The sequence below is a fragment of the Netta rufina genome (genome assembly GCF_964035555.1).
Source record: "Netta rufina genome assembly, chromosome: 13".
In the NCBI taxonomy this organism is placed as follows: Eukaryota; Metazoa; Chordata; class Aves; order Anseriformes; family Anatidae; genus Netta; species Netta rufina.
Genome location: NC_140136.1, coordinates 6560937 through 6580249, shown reverse-complemented (window position 1 = coordinate 6580249; position 19313 = coordinate 6560937). Strand labels below are relative to the sequence as shown.

Here is a 19313-nt window from a genome sequence, read left to right as displayed (position 1 = left end):
GTAGGTCAGTGGGCGCACTCCACCTCAGCTGGTAATGGCAGTGGATGAGGTACTGCCTCACCTGTCACAGCCACACAGGGGGCCTGTCTTTGACTGCCAGAAGATCCCATAAGTGTCTGCCAACACACTAACCTGCGGTGCTGCAGCCTTTGCAGCTTGCCACATCGGTGCCCCCAAATGACTCTGGTTCGATGGAGGGGCCTGCACAGCAAGGCGGATGAGCTAGCCTGGCTGTTAATCAAGGTGAGGTAGTTCTTCAGAAGCATGGACAAGCCGGGCCTTCCTTGCCAAGTGGGGCAGCATGGAGGTGCCCTGATTATCACAGTGAGGACTGAGGACGTTGACCCCAAAAGCAGGGGTGACAAGGCTCTGTGGTACCCCACAGCCATGGCAGCCAGCCCGGGTGTGGGGCAAGCGCTAAGGAGCAGCAGGTGCCAGGCAGCAGCTTGCCCCGTGGCTTACAACTTCACCTAAGCACCACTAAAAGCAAAAAGTTTCAGGAATGGTTCACTTTTCATTGCTTTCTGAGGCTTCGTTGTGGCACAGTTCTGTGCCCTCTCTGAACAGATGGCTAGAAATGCTTCACAGCCCCAACACCTCAGCTTCGTGTGGAGATTTCAACTCAGACCCGGGTCCCCGAGGGCACGGACGCGCCGTGACCCACAAAACACCCTCAGGACCGAGGGTGAAGCCGCTGCTCAGCCGCGGTCCCCTCCGCAGTCGCGACATGGAGATGGCGGCGCGGGGCTGAGGGGGGCTCCCGCCACCCCAGTCACAGCCCGGCGCCCCCGGACTACATCTCCCATGGTACTCGCGGGCCGCTGCGCCGCGCCATTGGCGGGGCCGGCCGGAATGGGGCGTTCGCCGGGCGCCCGCTGCCAGGAGGGAGGGCGGGCAGAGCCGTGCGGGGCTGCGGGGCTGCCCCCTGCCCAATGGCGGCACTGAAGTACGCGGGGCTGGAGGACACGGACAGCGAGGAGGAGCTGCCGCCGGGCTGGGAGGAGCGCACCACCAGGGACGGCTGGGTTTACTACGCCAAGTAAGGGCCGGGGCGGAGGCCGAGCACGCCTGGAGCCCTGTGCCCGGGGGCAGGCTCCGTGAGGAGGGGAGCGGAGCAACATCACGCCTCCCCCCGCTCCCCGCATCCCCTCAGCTCGGGGCCGGGGGTGGGGCCGCCGTTTGGTGGCCGCCGCCCGCCTCAGGAGAGCCCCGGCCTGGGCAAAGGCACGGAGTGCCGTGAGGCAGTCGTGGCTGCTGCAGCGCACTTCTGGCATCAGTACTTATCCACACGGGCAGCGGGGCCTTAGAAAGAATTGTTTTCTTAGTTAGTCTCTACTCTTGCAGGAGTACAGAAGGAAGGCGCGCAATGGAAGCGAAACGTGACAAGTGCTCTCCCTTGGTTCTTCAATGGGCTGCAGCTTTGACAGGAGATCAAAATGTGCGTTTGCCACTGTCAGCAATGCCACTGGAACTTATTGCATCCTCACCAGTTACAGAAGGGGATGTGTTGCAGGGTTAGCTAGCGTAGTGGGTAATATATAAAAGTATTTTCTCTCTTGTGGTTTCTATATCCATGCTGATCTTGCAGTCTGTTTAAAGCTGTAAGGTTTACTCCTGTACAAAGATGGAGAAGTACATTGCCGTCTCACCCGTGGCGGGTTCACGTCTTCCTTCCATGTTCTGATTCACAGTGGGCAACGCACTTTTCAGTTTCTGGTGTTTAAACACTGCAAATTGCATCTAGATGTTTGTTTGTCTGAGGTCAAGTTCCTGTAAGTTTCTTTTGACTGCAAAAGCTCTTTCATAAACAAGTCACCGTGAAAGTGACAAACCTACAAAGTAATAAGACACTGCTTCTTGTGATGTGTAGTTTTTACACGGTTAATTCTGTAGGTCCAGTTGTCATCTATTGTGAAGATGAACTAACTCTATTCAGCTTAATGGCACTGGGTCTTTCGTAGCTGAGAACCTTTCCCAGTGTGTCTAAAATAGGTGAAATGAAAAAGTGTTGTACTGCTGTTGCCTTCCGTATAAGCTTTGTGTTAACTCAGCATAGTACGGAAATGTGTTTTTAAGCCTCATCGACAATATGAACTTTAAACCTAGCTAGGATTACTTTGATTTAAGACCTTTAAAGCTCTTTGTGATGAGTCAGCTGTGTGCATGGCCAGTTAACAAAGCTCAGTGGGCATACATTTGTTTGATAAGCTGTGATAATTTGGTTATATATTGCACATCGGACAGGAGGAACTTGGGATCGTATCTGTAGTATACAAGTGTCCTGAAGTTCAGGTGCTGCTGCAGGTCACAGAGATACGCTTAGGGAATCTCAGACCCCCACCAGTGCTTCCCATAGTAGAATATGCTGTACACAGCTTACTGTGGGGGTGAACAGCATGATTGTTATCTGAAGGAAAAGTTTCATATGTTGTGTATAAACTGCTGTTTGTACTTGATCTGTAGTCTATTGCTTATTCATATAACACTTATATTGCCTACTCATTGCTTATATTGCCTATTATTGCTTATTCATCAATAACACTGTTAGTTTGCATTTCAGATGTGGGCAGCTGTCAGTTTTGGGACACTCTTACAAATAGTCCCTGATACTCAATGTAAAAAAAAAAAAAAAAAAATTAAAAGAGGATTTTAATAGGCAGGATGACTTCAGCACTGTGGGTCATGTTCCAGTGCACATTACTTTGCTTGTTAGTGTATGGTGCAGAAAGTCTTACGGCATAGTTACTTTATATTGATTCTTGCAGTTATTTAATTGAACAAAAGATCTCTGAATTATGACATGATGGCATTATTGTCTTTTTTAAGTAAATAGTCTGTTACTCAGAGCATATGAATAAACTTTCTTGTCTGAAGCTATGATTGCTTGTGTAGAAATCAAGGCTTACTTGCATTACAACTTGCAAATGCTTATTATTAGACAAACATTTGAGAAAGGTGCTTTTGTTATTTAAAAAATTCCTAGTACTTCCACTAGTTTCTGATAAATTCTTTTAGAAAAAAAAATGGGTATTAAAAAAGCTCTGCTTATTAAAAATTGGATTTTACCAGAAAAAGCATTATTAGGCAATTTTTTAATCTTAAACTTTTTTTTTTTCTCCTACAGTCACCTGGAAGAAAAAACACAGTGGGAACATCCTAAGTCTGGGAAGAGGAAACGTGTTGCAGGAGGTTTGTGTTAAGCTTTTGTAATGAAGTGAATTACATCACAAACATTAGTTGGAGTTTATGCAGGAACTAGGTTTCATATTGATCTTCTAGTTGATACTAATCACCTAGGCAAGCTGAGCTTGAAAAATACATCTGATTTCAATGGAGTTTAACTTCTGTGATTGTGTCTGTGTAGACTGATTGCTTTGCAGATATATGGCTTTCTTGTATTGCTCAATAAAGCCCAAGTACTAATTCCAGGATAAAGAGATTCTTTTACTGTGATGCATTACAGGCTGGGATATTGAGGTTGGATTCTGATGGCCCAGTGTCTATTAGATATCGTTTATGGTTAGATTATATTTGTAACTGCCCATCAAAGAATATCTCTGACACAGAGGGAAGTCCCATTAGTTTCCACTTTTACTCATTTTCCGTGACCCTGTTGAACTTTTGTGTCAGAAAAAAAGTTAGCCTCTCTTGCAGGACTCCTCCAAAAGCATATGACTTCTTAAGGACATTGGATCAGTGCCTTAAATCAGATCTTCCCAGAAGTTTCTGTATTGTGTACTTAGGGATGCTTCTGAAAGGTTGGAAATTAAAGCCTGAAAAACTTAGGCTGCCCTACCTAATTTGAGTTGGAGTGTGGTTTTGGAGAAAATAAGGCTTTGTCTTCGTTGATATGATTTTTAGATAGGTTGAATGACTGGATATTTGTGGAAAAGCTTAACTAAATGTTAAAAAATACTGATGCAGACAAAGCTTTTCCATTTAAAGTGTTTTGTGTAGATGGATAAATGGTGCAGGGCTGCAACACTTTGAGTATGGTGATACTATGCGGCGATACTATGTAGTTAACAATATAAATGTCCCTGTTATGCTTAGTTTGGGTAATGAAAAGGGAAAGTGGCCATTGTAAAAGGATATGCCAGGTGATACTCTATTATTACTCAGTTGAGGTTTTTTGATTTATGCTTTGTTTACTTTATTCTGGAGAAGAATTAAAGTCCTTGAGGAAAGACTATTCTGTTGACAAGCCATATTTCTCTTGGTAATGTGACTATAACTCAAATGTTCTCAACAGATTTTAGGCTTATTGAATTATAATTGAATACTTTCAGCCAGGATTAGAAATCCTGCGGATACTGTCCATTCAGTACTTCTGTACAGTATTTTTCAGAAGGACTTACTTTCTAAAGATCTATCAGTTTTGTTCTTTTATCTGTCCTTCCAAATTTGATTTAATATATCCTATACCCATTTCAGGATTCTTACCCTCCAATTTTTGGTATGTGCTATATACAATTTTCCTACATTAGTTGAGTATTTTGGTGATTTACTTAATCAGGGATGGATAATAAAAAATGTGTGCATTTGTATATGTACACACTAGGAAGCATGGTAACATTTTGCAGGTTTGTGCTATAACATGAAGTAATCTGTATACTGAATTTCCAGATTATACTTAAAGTGCTGGCCATGAGAGTTGTACCAGATCTCCCGTAGGCTGTACTTGTGTTAGAGAGCATCATATGTGTGTGGTTAATGAAGCAGTCCTTGTTTCAAGTTCCAATATTCAAGTGCGGCAGGTGGCTGCATTACGTACAGAATTAATGCAAACTTTACCAGCATCTGTTTGAGAAATCATATAAACTTCAAATCTCATTGTACTCTAATGCCTATAAAAATGTAATGTCCTATGTTTTTCCTAGGTCTGCCATATGGATGGGAGCAAGAGACTGATGAAAGTGGACAGGTTTATTTTGTAGAGTAAGTATGTAAGAGTAAGACATTTGTAAATAAAACTTCAGAATCAGTATGTAAATATTACAGATTTAGCTATGCCTAAACACCCATATGTGGTTTGCTGAATTCTTTCATGTACATAGAAATACTAGCTTGGGTTGCAGATTGAAGTGACTTGCAACTCAAATTGTCAGTTGATCTTCAGGCAATGTTTATGTAGTTCGTTTTGTTTACATAACTTTATGAATAAATTCTACATAACTTAAAAAACATAACCAGAACTTCATGGCTGATAACATTGCAATATTGCTTTAAAGATAAAAGATGAAAACAAAATTGCTCTGCCTCTGACTCACTTGTAATGTAAAGCATGGGAAAAAAAGAGGAAGAGAATCGAGCTAGTTGAGAATTTTATAAGACTGAGAGAAGTTCATGGAAGCAGAAGGAGATTTCTTGGAACGTCTTCTTTCTGGAATATTTATCTTAAACTGTCTTTTGACAGAATGAAGAATATTCACAGGCCTCTTATAGTGTATATCCTTACTATATATATATATATATAGTATATATAATTACTATAATATATATAGCATATATATTACTATATATATATATATAGTAAGGATATACACACTCTCTCTCTCTCTCTCTCTATATATATATATATATATATATATATAGTGTAGCCTCTTTGTTTGATGAAAACTAAAACTTTGTAATAGAGAGGTGAACCTGACCAGATCATGCAATTTACATAGCTGATTTGAACTTTTCAGTTATTTGAGGGAAGAAAAAAAAATAGTACTTAGCTACATTTCTTGTTGGTATATTACTTGGTGGTACAGGCCCCTTTCTTAAAGCTCTTTAGAGAAGATATCTTCCCTAATATAATGTATTTTTCCCCATAACAAAATGTTCCTTTATATACTAGTGGTTCGCATCAAGTCCAGAATGGGATTGCAATGTATCTGTATACCGTTCTTAACAGACACTGTCACGATCAGGAAAATGGTTGATTAAATTTATCCTAATTATTTTTTTTAACAAAACTGGGAAAAACTATTTTGGGCCATTAAATAATAAGTTGAAATTGTTGAAATACATTTAAAATCCAAATCCATAGTACAGAAGGGTCAAAGCAGTTTATTTTGTGTGTTCTTTTACAGCCACATAAACAAAAGAACTACCTATCTTGACCCAAGATTGGCCTTTACCGTTGAAGATAATCCGGTAAAGCCACCTACTAGACAAAAGTATGACGGAAACAGTACTGCAATGGAAATACTTCAGGGACGTGATTTGAGTGAAAAAGTGGTTATAATCACAGGAGCAAACTCAGGAATAGGTAGGTTGACGTTATACATACAGTAAAATATAAGAAGCTTTATCTTACGGGCTACTTTGAAGTAATCAGTTGTATCCTTGTATCTATACACTATATATACAAGGACATAGTGCATATACTATGTATACTATGATATACATAGTATACTATGTGGTATTTGAACTTACTTTGCATTATATTCATATAAACTCTCTAACACAGCAAATTTTGTCCAGGTTTGTATACTGTTTTTTTTTTTTAAAAAGTGTAGGGAGTCTAAAGCTTAGAGAAGAGCCACAGGAATGACAACTGATTCTGGTCTAGAAAGTACTGATGGAAGCATTTCACATCTTATTAGTAAGGGTGGCTGTTAAGGGGAATTAAATAGTTTCTGTAGTCTCAGTGGCGAGAACAAGGAGTATAAAGTTTGCATTGCTGCAAGGGAGTTAAGATAAAATATTCAGAAAAACTTTGTAATGGCAACAAGTAAGCTCAGGTAAAGATTTTTCTAAGGAGGCTGCTTACATCTGAAGGTATTTTCAATTCAATGATGAACTTGTATTGGAATGCCATAGTGGGTGCTCTGTTGGGGTAAAAAATGATGTTTGTCCTTCCAAAATCCCTCTTAGTTCCATTTTCTAGCTTGTTCGAGCTGGTTTATAAATACTATTAGAGGTTCATTTAGCCTAGGTATTGGTTATATAATATTATTTCTATAGCTGGTGAGTATTTGAGAGATTTTTATTAGCTGCTTTTGTTTAATATTTAAAATAAAGTTGTGGTGCTTGGGGCCTTTCTCTTTCTTCTGAGAAGACAAGATTTCTTCTCCAACTTAATTTGCTAGGCTGTTTGAAGTTTTACTCAGCTACCTGCACAGGATATGTTATGTTCATGGCTTAAATTTGTGGAGGAGCCACAAATCTTAAAATGCTATTGTGGGTTAGTGTCACATCCTGCATCTCAGTGGTAAATGATGGGATCCACCTAAATCCTAGATAACTGGTCATCTTTTTGTTCCTCTCTTGTGGTTTGCATTTTTCTTCGTGGTGGTACTACATGAATATTGAAAACTCTTATGCAAACATTTGATATCTTTTTAGAGCGTGATCTTGACTCAGTGCATTTGGGAGGACACTGGAATAGCAGAGTGTTATCCCACAAGAACCAGATGAAGAACGTAAAGCTTTACTGTAGCTTACAATTTATGCATTACCAACCAGCATACATCCTGCAGTCATTGTAAGATATGATACTATACCTTGGCACTGCAGTTAGTGCAGCAAGTGCTGTGCTTAGTGAGAAATTTGTGTTTTTCAGTAAGTTTTACATTCCACATTTTTAGTACAGCATGTCTTTAGATTGTGTCCAGCAGCAGAATTTGCTTTGTATGCAACTGTGCAGTCTCAGAACACTTAAGAATTACCTGGGCTTCAGCACGAGAAGCGCTACTGCTCAGACTTGCTGAGTGAGCTGGAAGTGTTTCATATATGTCAAAAGATTAATCCAAGGTGTATCATGCTTTTGTCAAGATCTTTTTTCCACTCTTTCTCCCTTAGTTCATAACCTGGAGTGATCACAAGTAAACAAGTATATTCTTGCATCTTTTTTGCCTGTGGCTATTGACTATAAGAACAAGTAGTAACATGTGAAGAGCATCTGAAATAATAAAGAATTGCTGTTTATTGGTACCTTTTGAGTAAACTCATTAGCTGCCTGGGTAGTATGCATGCTATGGTTTTGTCCTGTTCTTTTTTCTAATTAATGTTAATGTGTGTAAGCACATTTACACAGAAATATGTTTACTATGGTTCAGCTCTGTTGGTGTATTTACACGCACATGCAGTTGACCTGTATTACACATACTTACTATAAACTATACACATTTCTTTGTTTTATTGTTTTGTATCCCTTGACAGTGACGTACCAAGGACAGCCGAAGCATTAGTGAAATAAGCCTTGAGCATGTACTTCTGTATGAGGCTAGGACATAAGGAATCCAAAACTATGAAGCTGACATAGGGAATGCAAGTGATTAAGATGATATTATGGCCTATATAACTTGCATATCATGATACATTTAATATTGCTGTAGTTTTGGGCTTTCTGTTAGACATTATTTACCATTTGCTATGGGGCAAGGATTAAGAAGAAAGCAGTTCTGGGGTTTAAGTTTCTTATGTAACTATGGGACTCTCAGCAAACCACTTTTGAACATGTCTGTATTGTGTAATGGATTCTGATGCAGCAGTTCCTGCGAGCTTTAGTGTGTCTGCACTGTTTTTTAAGGAAATACTAATTGCTAGCTTGAACAGAGCCTTAACTGATTTTAGAGCTTACTCCCAGTTAGCTGAGGATTTCAGTTCTGTGCTCCCTTTTGTGTTGTAGATATTCTGTTTAAACTCTTTGTTTATTTTGGACTTATTATTTCCCCCAGTATTTGAAGGAACAGGCAATTACTGTGTTTTTACAACACTAGCATGCTTTTCTTTTTTTTTTTTTTTTTTTTAAGAGGGAAGGAGGGAAGCATGAATATTTCCAAGGAAATATTACTGTCTATGATGTAGAAAGTGACTGAAAGAAAATACCTCACCTGTACATTTGTACTTAATATCCAAAAACCCTCATCATTTTTATTATTGTCAAAATTAGTTTAATTGATATATTTGAAAATAACTTTATGGGAGCTGTAACTGTTAAGAAATTTTAAATTTCAAAATGGGTAGAACAAAGATCAAGGTGTAAGGGGGTAGAAAATGGAGAAAAATGCATTTTGAATTATTGCGCTGCTGGATGCTCAAGATCATTTGGAAAATGCTGAGGATCTGATGCAAGATGGGTAAACAAATTATTTTTTTCTTTCATCCATATACACTGCTTTAAGATAGGAAACTTTAAAAATAGATCAGCAAACTATAGAATGATATTGTAATTGATTTTGTCAGTCTGATACTAGGAATCTAATGTAGCTTGCCAAGACTTTTTTCCCCTCTGAGGAGTTGAAAAATTGCCCCATACTCCAAAGACATTGCATTTACATTTCCTAGTGTGCCTGGAAAACTGGGGGACTCCCTCTGGTCTGTGCTTCTTCAGGTCACATCAGAAAATGTTTGTAGTTCTTTACAAAGTTCTGTTACTGCATGCTAATACAAAATTATTCAGGCAGGCTGTTCTAGAGTAACTGTATACAGTGTTCTGTATACAGAAACAAAGTGGTGCTTTCTATACTTCTTCATCTGTTATTTTCTTCCCACTTAAGTCGTTTTTAATTTTCAGCTTCTGATGTGCTGGCAACTTCCTTTCATTACTGAAGAGTTATATAGTCTGTAAGAATCTTAGATCACATACCCACTTTCTTAACCTAGTTCTTCAAATTGCTGCAAAAAGTGGTAGAAAAGCAGTATACTAAAAAAAAATTAGAATAATAAATAATTACCGATTCATTAGTTTTCATTAGCAACTTGGGAAATGTTAATTAATTTATTTTTTTTCTAACAATACAAGGAGATTGAGAGTTATTAGTGAAAAGTTTTTTTTTTGTTTTTTTTTTTTTTTTAAGTTTTTTCTTCTGACAGCACAGTATAAATGTTCTTCCATCTTTCTCTTTAAGCTAAATCAAATTTAGCCTGAGTATCACATTGAAAATTAAGATAACATTATTCACAAGAAACCTGGTGTAGTAAAACAAAATAAGACTTTCACCAAATAGTCCAGTGTTACAGTCCTTCTGGATTTAAAAGTTTCTTGTTGCATGTACATTTAAACTTGAGTACTGTAAACTAGCAGTTTGTTCTCTTAAAGTCAGTAAGACATACTTCAGTGTGAACAATTAAAGACAGCAAGTGCTTTTAATGTGTGTTTTTGTTTTGTTTTAAAGGTCTCAGCATCAGGTTATAGAGAATACTTCTCTAGCCCGTTTCTTGGGAGTGAAACCGTACTTTCTACGTTTTCCACTAGAGGGCTCTGTTGCTCTTTGAAAATGTTAAACAAAAGCGAACTGGTGCTTTTTCTTCATTTTAGTAAATGCTCCTGAAATTTCGTTGTTTATATATTCTTAACTATGGGGCTAGAATTTAAAATTTTAAACAGCATGTCAGCTACTCCTGTAGATTTTATTTTGTAGAAAGATTTGGTATTTTCAACTATGCGTAAGCAATGTTGCTAACTAAATTTTTTAAAGAATATTTGATTTTAATCTCAGACAGTAGTGTAACTAATGTATTTTTCTGTGTCTTCTATATTGCTGTTTGTTTTTAAGATTCATATAGCAACGTGACCCTGAAATTGTTTTATTTTCTGTACCGGGTGCAGTTGCATTTAAGGTCTTGTGACTGTTAGAGTACGGCAAAATGTGGCAACAGTGGCAAAATGTAAGTAATATTGTGGTATATTATGAAAGGGCAAAATATGTATGTTCTGTGCAGTTGGACACATTCCACAAGTTACTCTTTTTAATACTTTTCCAAGACTTCTGTCACAGAACTGTGTTACTACAAGCAAACTTCAAGTCTAATTTTGTTCTTTTGTTAAGTGAAGGTCAAAAGAAATTTGTTAATCTTTTTTTTTTTCTAAGTGATGCCCAGGTCAAGCACAGATTGTCTGAAGAAAACGAAAAATATTTTTGGCTTTGAGCAGCTTGAATTTTTAAAATGCTGAAGAAAATCCAGAAGCTTCACTTATGTTATTTACTACATTGTTTTTCTTGATCATGCTTTACTAGAGACCCTGTAATTTTATAATAATTGAAATCTGTTAGATTATTTCTTCAAAATAATTGTCAGTTAATGTTTGGTTAAATGGAATTGTCTCTTATCTGGCACTTTTATTGCTGTGAAATGCTCTCCCTTAGCCAGGAGAAAAGTTGTGTGATGGGTACTATTAATCAGTACTTAAAAGGTGAGTCTCTGCTCCAGTGAGTTTTCAGTCTCCATATACTTCTGGTGTGAGAAGTTAGCTTAATTTTTTTTATTATTATTATTATTTATTTTTTTACTGATGCCAAAGGTTTGGAGATGTGCTTATAATTTATCAAAATTAAACATCTGCTTTATGACTTATCAAACTGTTTTGGCTAACCAGCCCTCTAATTTATAAATGATAAACAAACATTTTCCTGTTCTATTAATCTCCCATAGCTTTTTTCTATTGGTGACTAGTGTACTATATTTCATGTAGAAAGGTAGGTTAACAGAGTTAATAATTAAAAATATGTGCAAGTTAGCTTGTAGCATACCATTTAGTTTTTCCAATCCTAGACATTTAAATTACAGCTAAAATTATTAGTAAATTTTTAGCAGAAGATGCCATGTTGTAATAAAGTGTATTTTTACAAAGAAAGGAAATGCAAAGCAACCTCTCCTTTTTGTTAAGGTCTAAAATACAGTTAGCAGCTACGTTCTTTCATTGTCCTTTAAAACCGATTGAGGCTGCATCCCTTGCATCCCCTTAAACAAATGTAAGCGATACTTGAAGATAGGGTATGTGTTACTGTGTTAAGAGAATTACACGTAAAACTCTCTTTTTGAGCTCAAATATCAGAACAGAATTGAAATGCATTGTAGATTTATTTATTGAGCTGTATTCCAAGTATCAAGTGTCATAGCTGATTGCAGTGGGAGTTTGTATATGCACACAAGCATAGCCAAACACTGAAACTGTAGAAGGTAATGTTTTTACAATAGGAAAATTGATAATTAACTTAGTATTAATCATTGTGGTAACATGTAAATTATTAGATTTTATTCAACCACGGTGGTGAATACTGTGATAAATGCAAATTGCATAGCTATATAATTTTATCACATGCCTTTCAATGCATCACCTGCACCTAATTCAGAAATCTTCCCTTGTATAGGGTGTTTTAGGTGTGGTCAGTCTTTGTTGCACTTCTTATGCCAATTAAGTAATGTCTCTTTAATTTTGCTCCCCTTTTGTGTAGTAGCTTAAACTTGTTAAGATCGTTTTAAGTCTCCAATGCATGCTGAGCTAGTTTTTGCCAAAATGCTCCAAATCTATCAAGAATGGAGAGAGATGAGAAGTACTTATGCAAAAGAACACACGAATTTCTTAAGATGTAAAAAATTGCCCAGTACCTACAGTGAAGAGATTTCTGTGAATATGGGGAATTGTTCTAGTTGCACAACATGCAGAGATTACTTGTGGACAATGTAGCATTTTACTGAGGCTTGCTTTATCAGTCTTTTCAAAGAAGGTAGCATTTGCTGAATCCTAATTAAACCAGTGAATGGTCTCAAATGAGTCAAATTCAGATCATAGGGGAGGAATAAAACAGACCCTTACGAATACCAGTGAGGACTCTCATTTTAATAGTATTAGTCTGACTGTGTTAAGTGTGTTCATTGTCTTTAACTGTATTGCATGGAGTTTGGTGGTCTAAGCTTGCAGATGTTTTGTCTGAATCTGTCAGGGAGGAATTATTCAGCTCTGGTTTTTGAACTAGATCACAAATTTTCCTTGAAAAATGTTTGTTTTTCTCTGAAAGCACACAGTTTATTTTATAATTTCTCTCCTCTGTTTTCAGATGAGATGGTTTTTAAAATGATACAACTGGCAGAACTTCTACAGAGAAACAGCTAGACAGTGACACATTGATTTCATGTGTCATTTTAGAATTTGTCTTATGATGTAGTACCTGAATTTTACCAGTCAGGAAAAAAAAAATCAGCACGTATTTGGTGGATAGTTTGTTATGGACAAAGTAATCTTTAAGAGAAAATACATCTGTCTGGTGTTGGTCTGCATTGTTATCTTTCTCAGTGCTATTTACTATGCTCAAAGATCTCTTTAGGCGTAAACCTCTTTTTGATATGTTTCATAATGTAGAATAAACAATATATATATATATATATATATATAATTTTTTTTTTCCCCAGTAATTGACTATTATTTGCATTCCTATTTCTCTTGGGAGCAGAAAAACGGGGTACAGAATGGGGGAACAGACTTGTGACAGTACTATGAATGGTCTTTTCCTAACTTTCCCCCCATTTAATGAAAAGAGTCTGAATCAAAGACAAATTTATTAATTCCTGTAGATTGTAGAAGTTGAAACCTCTGCCTGTTTTTATTAAGACTTTGTGTATGTATTTCTATTGTAGCATGATGTACAGAGAGAAGAGAAGCACTGGAGCTTTGCTGCGATGTATCTTGTGTTCTCACTTAACCGGCATGACTTGTTGTGGTGAATGAACTATTACAGCCTTGCATGGTTGTATGTTTTCATGCTGGAAGTGTTTCACATGTGGCGAACTGGAGTGGGTATTATTTATGAATGTTTGGTTTCAAAGCTTATTGTGAGGCAGACAGACCAATATATATCAACTTGGATTATTTTTCTTGGGCAAGTCCTAGCTATCCCTGAGATTATTTTCATGAAATAGTTTGGCGCTTTTGAAAGCATGATAGAGTTGTTCTTTGATGTATATTGTAGTTCTTTTTGTGTGTGTGTGTGTGTGAATCTTATGCTGCATATATCACGTGCTTCACAAGCAGCACAGTATGTTAACAGAGAAGCACTGTTGGCCAGGGTACAGCCAGTTGCAGTGCTTTGCACTGGCAGAATAGAATAACCTCTATTGGGTAACCGATTTTTCTCATGAAAAAAACATAGTTTTGCAGATGTAACTTTTACAGCAGGACCTTCTGCCAGCACAGTTGTGTTTTTTAGGACTGTATTCATACCATCCTTTGCCAGTATCACTGAAAGTTTGGTTTTAAGCCCTTTTAAAATGTGGCAAGGGGGTGGGGGGAGGGCGAGGAAAAAGTCATCCTTTAGCCTAATACAGTTCAGTATCAAATATATAGGAATGTTCTTTTTGATTTCATGTTCTTACTGTAGCATCTACAGATTACTCATTCTCATGAGGAAAAACTGCTTGCTTACTGAAGAATTCAGGGAAAAATAATTCAGAATAATCAGAGGCTTACTTTTAAAGTACTGTGATCCACATGTGTGGACCAAGCTAAGCATGGATTATCTTAAACCACATAAATACCTTTTATCTAAACTATAGATGTCTGTAGAGAATTTTTTTTTCTTCTTCTTTTAAACATGTCTTAAAAATCCAAGCTAAATTTACTATTTTTTTTAAAGTATTTTCTTCATGGAAGTTCAAAACTTACTTAGTAGGTGTGAATTTTGCTGTACAAAAGCTTTTGGGGGAATGGGAGTACAGATCTTCTCCAGGAGAGGCTGAATCCTGTAGGCAGTGTATTATTATTATTGTTATTTTTAAACCAGAGTACATTATGTGGGTAATTGGTATAGAAAAGCACAGTTTATGGAGGGGAAAGTGCCTGTGGACATTCTAACTCATTCTAACTCCTCATGGTTGTTAGTAGCTGTCAGTCAGGGGTTAGTCCTGATGTATTTTGAATAATTAAACTACTGAAAGCTATTTTTTTAGGCTTTGAGTAATCTCAACAGAAGAGGGTTCTTGTTTTGTGACTTTAATTTACGGTGTGTGTTCTGAAAGTTATGGTAGGTCATAGTGATTGAGTCTCTCTTGAGTACTACCTCTCTGTTTTTACTCTGGCTTAATATTGTGGAATACTAGCATTGCTCTGTTTTACATAAGGCTGCTACTGTCTACTCGTTACATACTGTAAATATTAAAAGGTCCTCTTGGACTTACGTAATTTATTTTTCTTACTGAATAAGCTGAAAATGGTGTCAGATGGACATGAAAAAGCAATATGAACATTTTGATGAATCTATTTATTACTTCTGTAATGAGTAGTACACATGGTTGGTTAGCCAAGTTATTGAACTTCATCAACCTTGGCTGAAATTCACAATGCATGTGAAACTTGTTGTAACATGTAAGAAATTACATCTGAGCGGAAAGGTTCAATAATGATTACTACTTGTAATAGAATCTTTTTCACAAAGGATGGGATTGGACTGTACGCCTTTGCTTATATTTTCTGGAATTCATTTTACAGGGGAATAACATATCTGTAGAACAGGAACCTTTGTATGTGGTGCTCATTTTCGTGTCTAAGAGTTAAAGACTTTTCAATGTGCTGCAATATAACTTGATCGTTTTCCTGTCTTTTGAAATATTTAGTTTCACAAAGGTTTTTCTTCTTATAATGCTGCATATTTCATAGTCCAAGAATGAAAAGATCTTTTTGCATAGTTTGGTCTGTCTGTCTTTGACACAGAACTTAATCTCTGCATCATCTTGTGTCATCATGTTTTGAAGCTGATTGCATGGCAAGAGTTGTTTTTTTTTTTTTTTAAGTAATCTCAAATGTACATTTTTATCTTTCTGGAATGCTTGTAGGTGGTGGGGACAGAATAAATTTATAAATGTGTACTGTTTTCTAATGGCAGCCTATTCCCAAACATCTAGTAACTTTTCTAGATATTGTCAACTCTAGTTGACAATACGTGTATTAACACGTACATTAACTGATGTGTTGTTCTTGGCTTATCAGGTGACAAATTCTTAGTATCTATACCTACGCCAAGCAGTAAGGTCACAAAAAGTAAGGCTTGCAGTATCTTGCATCCTTTTTAAGCTCCTCATGATTGATTGTGTCAAGGACTTAAAAGGTTTTGAAATTCAAGTCTGAAACAGTAATCCCCACCAAGAAGAAAGTGAAAGACGCAGGTAAGAATTTGGGAAGATGAAGAATGAAACCCTGACCTCACTGAAGTCAGTAGAAAGCTCCTATTACAATTAATGAGGCCAGAATTTTGCCAAAATCATTGAATATGAAGAGAACAGTATTATGAGAAACTGTTCTTATATTCATCCTAGTATCTGCAATATGAAAACACTTCTAAAAGACAAGATGTGACTTAACAAAATTAAAGAATGTGATATTGGCTGTATTTAATGATTCTTAAAATGATTCTTAATGATTCTTTGGCTTTTGGCAAAGCCAAAAGCAGTTTAATCTTCTTTTTTTTTTTAGTTTAATGATAATTGCAGTTCTTGGTTCTGTTATTGGCCATGCACAGTCGTATGCCTGCCTGTTGTTTTCCTTTTTTTTCCCTCTTTAGTGAAAGATCTTTTTTTCCTTTTTTCTTCCCCCCCCCCGTGTTTTCTATAGGCTTTTATCTTTAATACGTGAGATCTTTGTAGCCTTCTTTTCAGCTCTGTAGCCTCGTTTCTTGTGTTTGTAACATCTAGCTGGCTTTGGTTTCTTCCTGTATTCTATCTGCACAGTGACTTTTGCTACTTTATCTGTTGCTTTATAGAACTCCCTACAAACTGACTCTTGAAATCTGAATGGTTTTATAGTAATACACTGTACGTTTATTCTCCATTTAAGCATAGCTACTAGGGATGCTCTCTGTAAGTTACTATACTTACAGTCTTCTTTATACTAAAATAAAAAGTAAGATTGGATTTTTTCTTATTTTTTTTCCTACTTTCTTTGCAGTAATAGTAGCTGTGCAAACAACCAACCGTCACAGTTCACTTTTGGATATCTTTACTTCTTTTGCATACACTGTAACTTGAAGTTCAGAGAAATTAGTGTTGCTTGGAAAAAATGAAAAAAATGTGTACGTTACAATATCGTTGTAGCTGATATCTTTTGCCTCCTCATTATTTATTCTTTAAGTAGCTTTATCAGATATTCTTTAATTGGATTTCCTTTATTTTTGATATCTAAACTTGAGTTCATAAAGTTTGTTGGACACTTTGTTTTTGTGATGGTTATTTAGAAAGCTGCCTTTGGGCAAAAATTCACTTTTTGTTTAAAATCTTGCAAGGAGTATCTGCAATTCCCTTCCAACACAGCCAAATTAGAGAACAATACTATATTGTGTGTTCAGAGATCCAGGAACCTTGAGAGGTTTTGATTATAAACCTCTGCCACTGGCAAGCATGAGCAGTGTTTCTTGTTTCTGCTACAGACATTGAGTGCTACTTAGGAGTTTGGGATATATGTGATTAATCTTGTTTCTACATATACAGCAATTTATGGCTAGAGTAATTGACCAAAGTTTACAGATTATGTCAATGTCCATATTCCAATTTGAAATGGAAATCAGATTGTTTTGTTATGGGATAGAAAGTATACTTCATTGAGAACCAGTCTAATTCTTTAGCAGAATGAGTAATTAAGATATATTGAGTAGAAAATATGGCAACTAGAAACGAGTAAAGAAAGCTCTTTGGAAAAGTATTTGTTTGGGTCTGTATCCAGCTGCAAGCAGTTGCTGAGAGGTATAAATCTTATTCTTGTTGAAGGATTTTTAACTCTGAAGGTAAATTTGAAATATTTTTTGGTTTACTGAAACGTGGTAAAGAGCATGTAAAAACTGTTCATGACCTACTTGGCAGCATCCTTCTGGCATCCTAGGTGAATGAAGACTAGGATCTGTGAGAAGGCATCTTAACTGTATGTGTTTCTCAGTCTAATGTAGTCCAAGGAGGACAAGGAGACCTAGACTTCATGATTGATTTTGTATTTATTAACTTGTTTTTCAGCAGTGTTTATGTATTAAGAATGTAAGGCAGAAATACACTTCATAATGGTGTACGATGTAATTTGATGAACAAATATCACTTAATAGATTCTGATGTACAGAAACTGAGTCATTTACCTGAGGAACTTGTCAAGGACAAAGCAGACTGAATATGAGATCAGGAATTGGACAATTTCCTGGCTTCCCAATTCCTGGTTTCTGTGTAATCTTGAGTGAATTATTCAGCTTGATCCTGGAAAGCAATGGAAGTAATGCTTTTTAATCTGCTTCACAATAATGTTGTGTCTCAACGATTTTAGGGTACAGTATCACTGTCACAAAACCAGTAAGTAGGTTGTTTGAAATGTTTTCTATGCTTTTCCCCCAGTAATTCTTTGTATTTTACAGATGTAGATTTGTAGGGTTATGTATTTTGGTATTTAACATCCCCCATCTCAAACTGGCAAGGTCAATTTTTTTGGAAGATGAAAAACCATCTTGGTGTAAGACATGTGGCTTTAATAGGCCATTTACTAGAGAAGATTGAGTCACAAATCCTTCAGATTTTGGGTGGGTTGCCAGTGTTCCAGCTGTTAGCAAACAGTCCCTCAAATGTGTTCATCTACACAAATACACCCTAGCTTTGGTGGGAGAAGATGCATGATATGCTTTTGTGCCCTACTTGAAACTGGGGCAAAGAGGATTTGGACTTTTTTTTGCCCATGGCCTTACATTATATTTTATTGACATCTAATTCTTGCTTGTTTTCCATTCTTCTTGCTTTTGTGTATAGACACTTTTTGTTAATACTCTTCTTGTTCTTCATCTTTTGTTTCAGAACTCCATCTCCTGCCTTACTTTGTATGTCGGAACCACATGATGGATCATTTGAATTACATAACAGCTTCCCATCTCCCTCTTTCCTTCGTAGTTTAAAGCACACCCAAAAGGTTTGCCAATTTTGAACCTTGGGAGGTTGGTACCCATTCTGAATACCATCTAATCCAGAAAAAGTAGGATTTTATGGAGGTAACTCAGGACTGTGTGTTCCCAAACCTACAAGTCTGTTATTTTGCCCTTTGCTAGCTATTTCTTTGCTTGTACCAGAAAAAGCAATGAACTGCATCCTTCCTATATTCTGTTCTTTTCATGGGATCCTGGAAAGGCTCTTGTATTAAAATCTTCCTCTGTTGCTTAACCGAGCAAATTGTATTACCTCACGTTCCCTGAGGACAGAGGTGGGTAGTGACTGCCAGAAATCAAGCAGTATTTTAATGGTCAGTCCACTCATCTTTTCCTTTTCTTCTCCCACAATGTGACTGTGAGCTCCTTAGGCCTGAATGTAGCTATGTATATTTAATTTCTAAGACATCTTTTTTTTTAACCTAAATTGTGAGCTGTTCAGGACAGCACCTTGTCTTATTATTTATTTGTAAAATGTCTGGTATACATTTTAAACTGTTTGTGCAACTGATCTAAATAAATATCAAGTTTGTTTTAAGAAAAAGTTTGGTCTGATTTATGCTGCAGTACTTTTTCAGTATCTTTACACAAAACTGAGTATTTGTCATGAAATAGCTTACAGATTAAAGAAAGCTTGGAGGATCTAGCACTTTAGCTGACAGCACA

General features: G+C 36.9%; 1 protein-coding gene across 2 annotated transcripts in view; it reads left to right on the top strand.

Annotated features, from left to right (window-relative positions):
• Positions 1-932: 932 nt before the first annotated feature.
• WWOX (WW domain containing oxidoreductase) overlaps positions 933-19313 on the top strand; it is a gene marked incomplete at its 5' end in the record, with an annotated part of 506937 nt that continues 488556 nt past the window's right edge. For both annotated transcript variants that reach the window (XM_084294419.1, XM_084294420.1), the window contains 4 exons: positions 933-1039; positions 3125-3189; positions 4881-4938; positions 6081-6259. In XM_084294419.1, coding sequence (XP_084150545.1) covers positions 933-1039; positions 3125-3189; positions 4881-4938; positions 6081-6259 — 409 coding nt within the window. The remainder of the gene's footprint in view (positions 1040-3124; positions 3190-4880; positions 4939-6080; positions 6260-19313) is intronic.